The sequence below is a fragment of the Oppia nitens genome, unplaced genomic scaffold (assembly GCF_028296485.1).
Source record: "Oppia nitens isolate AA-2021 unplaced genomic scaffold, nextdenovo-longstitch-racon4-pilon3 scaffold25_pilon_pilon_pilon, whole genome shotgun sequence".
In the NCBI taxonomy this organism is placed as follows: domain Eukaryota; kingdom Metazoa; phylum Arthropoda; class Arachnida; order Sarcoptiformes; family Oppiidae; genus Oppia; species Oppia nitens.
Window position 1 is genome coordinate 128,049 of NW_026533205.1, and position 8,735 is coordinate 136,783.

Genomic DNA, 8,735 nt, shown 5'->3' on the forward strand with positions numbered 1-8,735 from the left:
AAAAAAAAATAAAATAAATAATATTTTATTACTTTATTATTATTATATTTATTTATTCATTGACAATTGTTATATATTTATTAAACAATAATATATTATTAATATATCTACTAATATTGAATAGAAAATAATATATTTATGTAATAATTATCAAATTAATTTATTAATAAAATAAATTTTTTTTTCCATAAATAAATTGTAATTATATATTTATTTGAAATGCGTTATTATTATTATAATAGCTAATTAAAAAAAAAAAAATAATATAAATAGTATTGCCCTAATAAGACATTGTAAATTAGTTAATTGAATTTATTTTTAGTATTATATAAATAAAAAACAACACCTAAAGAATAAATATTTTTTTTTGAAGAAATAATTAAAAAAAAGTTTTTTTTTAATTATCTAATAATTTAAAAATTCAACTAATTAAATTTTTATATTTATATAATATTTTTACTTTTTTTTATTATGTAATCATTAAAATAGATTGAAAAATTATTTTATTTAGATAGTTAATTTTATTATATATAAATTATTTTTATTTATTTTTTAGGCGTTATTAAAAATATAAAAAAAATCGTATTTAATTTGAAAAATTAATTTATTTGATAGTTAAATTAAATACGATTTTTGTTATATTTTAAAAAACACCTAAAAAATAAATAAAAATAATTTATATATAATAAAATTAATTATTAAATATTTAGTAATAAAAATTTTTATTACTAGTATTAGAATTCTGGGTTCTATTTTAGTTAAATAAAAATTCAAGTATTTTTTAAAAATACAGTTTTTAAATAGTAATAGTATAAATATTTTTTACTAAAAATTTTCATTAATTAATTAAATTTAAATAAAAATAAAAACTATTAATAGTTATGGCGTTAACAGTTAAAAATAATAATAATAATAATAATTGGGTTGAAAGTGGCAACTATTGGACACGACTATCAAACAATGAGAAAAAATATCTGATTTATAAAACATTTATGTATATTATCTGCACATCACTACTCATCTATAGCTCGGGTATACTATTGCACCAGTATTTTGAAGGTAAAACCATAATCACAATCAGTATTAGACGTCTGAAAACTGATTACATACCTGGGCTTACACTATGCAATCCATTAGCCGTACGTATGGATGGTTTGGCCGAACGTTTCCCAGAATTACGTGAAAATTTTACCGATTATTTGCAAACAATTAATTTGTTAGCAAAAAATAGTAAATTAAAAAATAATCAAATTTTAACAAATAAATTAAACGATTATTTTCGTAATTTTAATGAATATTTTTTCAATAATAATAATTATCAAAATTTAACTATGAACGAATTATATACAAATAATTTAACTATACCATTTAATTTATTCGATAAAAATCAATTTGAAATATCGAATAAACCATTTAACCCTGATGATTACGATTCAATTGCTGTATATACACGTAATGAACTGGGTAAATTAATTATTTACGATGAATTCAAACCGATTGTATCCATAATGGTATTGAAAAAACGTATTTCCAAATGTTTTACATTTTATAGTCATCTCCGTGAAAATTGGCGTAAAATTCGTAAAACATTTATTAACGATATCTATATTATTATTAATCACAAAAATTCATGGTTTCCATTGATAGTACAAACGGAAGATAACAGTCGAAGCAATTTATTAATACATTCACCTAATTATATGCCATACGATTCGTACGATCAGTTTATACCATTAGATTTTAATTATGACTACGAAATCGGTTATACAGTTACGAAAACCATACGATTGCCGCCAAATTACGATACAATGTGTCGTCAATACGATATTAATGGCAATAATAATAATAATAATTATCGCAACAATTATTATCGGACACGATCTGAATGTAGACATCAATGTCTACAACAAAAATTGTTGAAAAATCATCGACAAAAAAATTGTTGTTATATTATTAGACAAAATGGAAATCGATTACAAGTACCATGTTCAAATTGTCTAGCTAATTATTTAATTATACCATCATATACACCCAAATCCGAACTAGCATTATCATATTGGAATTTATCGACTGGATGTAATTTTAGCATGCTAATCAATAGCGATTGTCAATCATATTTGGAAACTGAATGCGATGATCAATGTCCATTAGATTGTCTAATAAATACATATGATACTAAAATTTTAACAAAATTTAATTATCCAACTAGAAAATATTGGAAAACAAAAATGTTTGTAACTTTAAGTCATAATAAATTACCCGATCAAGTGATTGAATATATACCCGAAATGTCTACCATTACATTGTTATCCAGCTTAGGTGGTCTATTGGGTATGTGGCTGGGACTGGGTGTTTTTACTATTTTGGAAATGATTGTCAAAATTATCTAACAATTAAATATCAAATACACACACATACACACACATACACACACATACACACACATACACACACACATACACACACATACACACACATACACACACATTCACACACATACACACACATACACACACATACACACACATACACACACATACACACACATACACACACATACACACACATACACACACATACACTTATTTTACAATTATATTATTATTAAATATTTTAATATTATTATTATTAAAAATTTCTATTATTGTATTTAGTTTTGTTTGTTTGTTTGAATAAAATAATAATAATATTAATTGAAACTCAATTAACTAAAAAAAAAATTATTTTCAATCTTATTATTATTAATTGCTATTATTTTGTTTAGTAATTTTTATTTGTAAGTATTATTAAACTTTATTATATTATTGATATTTTTTTGACATAATTTTTTAAAAATAATAAATACTTAGTATGTTATGAATAATTTTATAATAAAAACTTTTAATCAGAGAGAAAGTAAGAGAAAGAGAGAGAGAGAGAGAGAGAGAGAGAGAGAGAGAGAGAGAGAGAGAGAGAGAGAGAGAGAGAGAGAGAGAGAGATAAATATTTAGTAATAGAAATATTATGCATAAAACTGTATATTAAAAAAATACATATTATTTGCAACTTTAATATAGTACACAACAAAATTTACAATTAAAACCACTTTATAGTAATAATAATAATAATAATTGCATTAAATATATAATATATATAATAAAATTAATGTTTGCATTGATTAATAATTCATTTAGACTATCAAATAGTAGACCCCAATGTTAATTGGTTTTTAATACAATAATATAAAACTATATAATTATTATTATAAGTATAACTATTTGAACTCAATATTATAAGTATTATTATTATTGCTATTTAAAGTTAATGTCAATTTTGATACACTATTTAATATTTAGAGTTTACAGTACATGTACTATGTATTACTAATATAATAATAATAATAATATTTTTTTTTAGTAATAGTATTTTTATTGATAATTAAATAAAAAAATGCATTATTTTTTTGTGGTATTAAAATAATAAAAAAAAGTTATTAAATGCAATAATAATTATTCAAAAAAAAAAATTAAAAATATTTTATTGCTTTATTATTATTTTATTTATAATTATTTAATTATATTTAATATATTATTATATTAGTCAACAAAAATTTATAACAACTATTAAATTCGTTAATATTTTTTTTTAATTATTAAACATAATTTTTTTACTTTATTTGATTTTTACAATTAAAATAATGATTCAAAAAATAGCAATATTTTATATTTTATATATACTGTATATATCTATATTAGCAAAAATAAATTAAAAATCCTATTTATTAATTAATTATTATTAATATTAAAATAGTTTCAAAAATAGCTTCTATTTTGAAATAAACTATTTTTACAAAAATAACTTCAGTATACACGCAATAGACATAACATTACGCAAACAGCATACCATTCCTTGAATGGTATGAATGTATGAAACCCCACCCGTACTGGTCGTCCAACAAAACTGTTTGACTCACAAGTTCCCGATCGAGTCGGTTGTTAACAGTGTATGAGTGAACATCAGAAAAGTGTTTTTATATCAGAATAAATGAATTTTAAAAGAAAAAATGTGTTTTTATTATTAATTTAGTTTAAAATTAAATACAAATTTGATTGTTACTACCGAACTGTTCTCAAGAGATAACAACAACAGAGAGTCGATCACTACTACCGAACTGTTCTCAAGAGATAACAACAACAGAGAGTCGATCACTACTACCGAACTGTTCTCAAGAGATAACAACAACAGAGAGTCGATCACTACTACCGAACTGTTCTCAAGAGATAACAACAACAGAGAGTCGATCACTACTACCGAACTGTTCTCAAGAGATAACAACAACAGAGTCGATCACTACTACCGAACTGTTCTCAAGAGATAACAACAACAAAGAGGCGATCACTACTACCGAACTGTTCTCAAGAGATAACAACAACAAGGAGGCGGTCACTATCACCTAACCGTTTACCACAAATTTAACCGTAAGCCTAAATTAACATTTTAACTGAAATAGTTCAATACCCTTGAAGTAGTGGTACGCTATCCACTTCGGTAGCCAATTACCGATTATATCCCAAAGTAGTGGTACGCTATCCCTTTCGGTATCCAATTACCAATTATACCCAAAGTAGTGGTACGCTATCCCTTTCGGTAGCCAATTACCAATTATACCCAAAGTAGTGGTACGCTATCCCTTTCGATAGCCAATTACCGATTATACCAAATGTAGTGGTACGCTATCTCTTTCAATAGCCAATTACCGATTATACCAAATGTAGTGGTACGCTATCCCTTTCGATAGCCAATTACCGATTATACCAAATGTAGTGGTACGCTATCCCTTTCGATAGCCAATTACCGATTATACCAAATGTAGTGGTACGCTATCTCTTTCAATAGCCAATTACCGATTATACCAAATGTAGTGGTACGCTATCTCTTTCAATAGCCAATTACCGATTATACCAGATGTAGTGGTACGCTATCTCTTTCAATAGCCAATTACCAATTACACACAGTAGTGGTACGCTATCTCTTTCAATCGTCTCTCTAGACCGTTACATGAGACCTATTTTCAGAAGTGGGATATTAAACTCCCAAAAGCCCCACATTTGATTTATTTGTTTTAATTTAATTTTAATTTGAAATTTATATTTATTTAATTCAATTAAATGTATTTTGCTTATGTTTTGTCTTTTTATTTGCTTCCCTTGACTGACCCGGGCAGTTGTGCCTTGGGCCGGGTGCTTGATCCCGGTGGTCGAGGTGTATCCAACACAATAACCCTATCCTTTTATTTTATGTTTCAATTTTTTTTTTTATCAATTCATTTACTAATTTTATAAACAAGTGTATGTAATCGTGAGTCACGAACGGCCGTAGTAACTCACTTTTGATTTACTTGTTAAACATTAAGTTAAAAACACTTGAGCATAATTGTCTCAATCGAAACTGACCATTCCATGATTTAATTTTAAAATCAATCAATTAAGTTATTTAACCGGTTTATTTCAATTATTTTACTATTTTAATTTAGTAATCTTTAGGGCCTAGTGGTATACCGTTGTTGATTTTGGGCTATAATGTATAAAACTATATTACTTGAGGGGAATATAGGGTCAGGAAAGACAACCTTTAGTCATTATTTGAAGCAATCTCAGATAGCGAACAGACTCTCAATACATAATGAACCTATAGAAAAGTGGAGGGACCTAAACGGCCTTAACTTATTAAAAGCCTACTATAGGAAACCTGATAAGAGAGCCTTTTTATTTGAAAGTTATGTTGCACTTACAATGATTGACCATCACAGAGCATTGCCTTGTGACGGGACAGACATTAAGGTTATGGAGAGATCGTATTTCTCCGCGATTCGCGTGTTCAAACCCACACTTGTTGATCAACACCTCATGACTAACTATGAAAGTGAGGTATTCGATGCTATAGTTAATGAACAGTTATCTCAATATGCGGACGCCTTGAAATACGATCTGGTAGTTTATATCGAAACCCCTATAGATAAACTCACAAACAATATATATTGTCGAGCGCGGGCCGAGGAAAGTGGTTACATACGTGTCCCTTACCTCCTTGAGCTTAATCACTATTATAATCAATGGTTAGAAAACCTACCAGAGAATATACCGGTTATTAAGGTTATGAATAATTCAACAAGAAAACAATTAGAGTTAATGACCCCTACTTATGCCGAGTCCATTGTCAGAGCACTTGACATTTAAAAGGTTGTGGGTAGGCGACCCGTGTGACGGCACTGCTGGGCGTCCGCGTTACAACCTAAAAATGTTAGATGCAATTTGTAGGTAGTATTGTGTATGGTATTGTATGTGTGTGTGTGTATATGTAGTATCTGTAATATGCTTAATTCTAAGGTATACTTAGGTGTTTTCGGTGAAGTCAAAGCCGGTCACCCGATGTTATACCTAATATTTTATGCTTTAATTATTTTATTTGCTAACATTTACCTATACACCAACTAACATAATCTTGATATTCAATAGTATACAATGTCGGGCCTATATGACGATAGTAGCTACAGTAGGGATTCATTGTCCAGTGTTGAAGAACTAATACGTGACAAATCAGAAAAGACAAACGTGGTAACCTATATATTTACACCTAACGACCGACGTTGTCTAGAAGCCATCGAATGCGTGAGATGTAGAGGGAAATTTATTGAACCGGGTTTATATTACAAACATTTGGTCTACAAACACGATTTTAGCGCTTTCCAAGCGCGCAAATTCATTGACGAAATGATACATCACGGTTTTGAACCACCAATAATCTGTAACAACTGCAATGAAGAATTTTATGATTACATAAAACTGCATAATCATCAAGTTGAAAGTAGACACTGCAATGATGAGCTAAATGTTATGAAATTACCGGACAAAAAAAGAATAAGCAGTCCCTTCTATAAAAACAAAGTTCCCATTGTCTGTCATCAGTCCAACACGACTGGCGGTAACACTTTGCTTCAAACATTTACGACTACTAAGTATAGCGGCGACAAGAATTGGCCAAAGCTAATCCAATCTTCTTTCACGTGCAAAGACGAAACCTGCAGCAAATTATTTCTTAATCTAAGAGAATTAAATCAACACGGCAAACTTGAGCACGGTGTTTGTCACAAATGTGATGAAACTTTTATAAATCAAGAAAAACTTGATCATCACCTGGTATATAAACACAATAGGGAACCTAAGTATCATTGCATTACAGGCTCATGTGAGCAAAGGTTTTGCTGGCAAAACGCATCGTTTAGACATCTCGACACTTACTCGGCTGACTGTATCCGTCAGCTCAACAACGGCAGGCCCAAATTACCACCTGATCCTTTAGTTGAACGGACTAAACGTTTGACAAAAAATAAAAATACACCCAAACAACAAGCAAAACCATTTTATTGTTTATTATGTGAAAGAAAGTTCTCAAGTGGCTACGATTTATACAATCACAAGAAAGCTATGCATAACCGAAAGCTCAAGTCGGCAAGGAAATGTGACCTATGCCCCGAATTTTTCACTGAAAAGGGAGATCTTGTTCTACACCGCCAACGTAATCACAAAATTAAATTTCGAAAATTTCCAAACTCATATAGATGTTGTGATTGCAACAAAGACTTCAGATCACCCAAAACCTTACGCGATCACAAGGAAATTCATCATGGGTTGGATTTGTCTGATTGCATATATTGCGATGAAAAATTCAGTACAAAGGAAGATTTAGATTCACATAACATAATTTGTAAATCAGTCCGGATAAACCCCGAAACAATAACATTAGAAGATAGTGACACATCGCGTGAAACCTTATTTCTTACGATGAACAACGGTCATAGATCCCCAGATTACTCTCCGGTGGAATTACAATTAATAAAATGTCAAAAAGAGGGTTGCGTCGAAAGCTTTTTAACTGATGAAGACTTGAACATACATGTTTATCTTCGACACCATCCTAGATATCCTTGTGTTATCTGTCATGCGAAATTCGAGTCGATCATCTCTTTAAACGAACATGAAAGACGACAACACGGAACTAATAATTTCGACTGCGTGTTTTGCATAAGATCTTTTGACTCCTTTAACGATTGGGAAAAACATAATAGTTCATGTAACCCATTGGCCAAAGACACCGACACCATAAGTCTTGATGATATAAGTGACTCGTCAATGACGCCATATGTCCCGACACCTTCACCACCTCTAATCACGAGATTTCGAGTTAACCAAGTTCGGACATTATCAAGTGTTAATACGTGTACCATTAAATGCGATCACTCAGGCTGTCCAATGATGTTTTCATCAATTAGAAAAATGGTGGAACATTTTAACACTCATAATTAGTCGTCTATTCAGTTGCCATTTACTGACTAAAACAATTACCTTTTTACTTGCTTATCGACATTAAACCCAGATGTAATACTGAATATTGAGTTTTTGTGCATGAATTAATGCTTTTCTTTGTTTCCACTTACCTACCCTACTAATAGATGTCGGATAACAAAAGCCAGAATATGGATATCTCGGACAGCGATAACGAAGGACAAGTCGATCCCGACGAACCGTTTATCCCAACACATAGAGGATCACGAATGATTCAAAAAAACAACAATAAGCTATATAGACGTGTCAAAGCCAGATTAGAAGCCATCGAGAATTATATTGCTGCAAACCCGAACCCGACTAATGGCGAACAAGGCAGAAGAATAGGAACGTTAAGAGAACAGTTGAGATTAC

The 8,735-nt window shown here is 29.5% G+C and overlaps 2 protein-coding genes across 2 annotated transcripts; both read left to right on the plus strand.

Annotated features, from left to right (window-relative positions):
- Positions 1-5,515: 5,515 nt before the first annotated feature.
- LOC128954195 (deoxynucleoside kinase-like) lies at positions 5,516-6,332 on the plus strand. Its single transcript, XM_054299768.1, has one exon. It carries the CDS (start codon positions 5,559-5,561, stop codon positions 6,213-6,215), a length of 657 nt encoding a protein of 218 aa, XP_054155743.1. The 5' UTR covers positions 5,516-5,558; the 3' UTR covers positions 6,216-6,332.
- A 168-nt stretch (positions 6,333-6,500) lies between these two features.
- LOC128954108 (zinc finger protein 271-like) lies at positions 6,501-8,342 on the plus strand. The gene has a single exon (XM_054299676.1). The coding sequence runs from the start codon at positions 6,501-6,503 to the stop codon at positions 8,340-8,342; it is 1,842 nt and encodes a 613-aa protein (XP_054155651.1).
- The last annotated feature ends 393 nt before the right edge of the window (positions 8,343-8,735 follow it).

Coding starts and splice junctions, on each gene's coding strand:
- LOC128954195 (XM_054299768.1), top strand. CDS start 5,559: ATGTATAAAACTATATTACTTGAGGGGAATATAGGGTCAGGAAAGACA.
- LOC128954108 (XM_054299676.1), top strand. CDS start 6,501: ATGTCGGGCCTATATGACGATAGTAGCTACAGTAGGGATTCATTGTCC.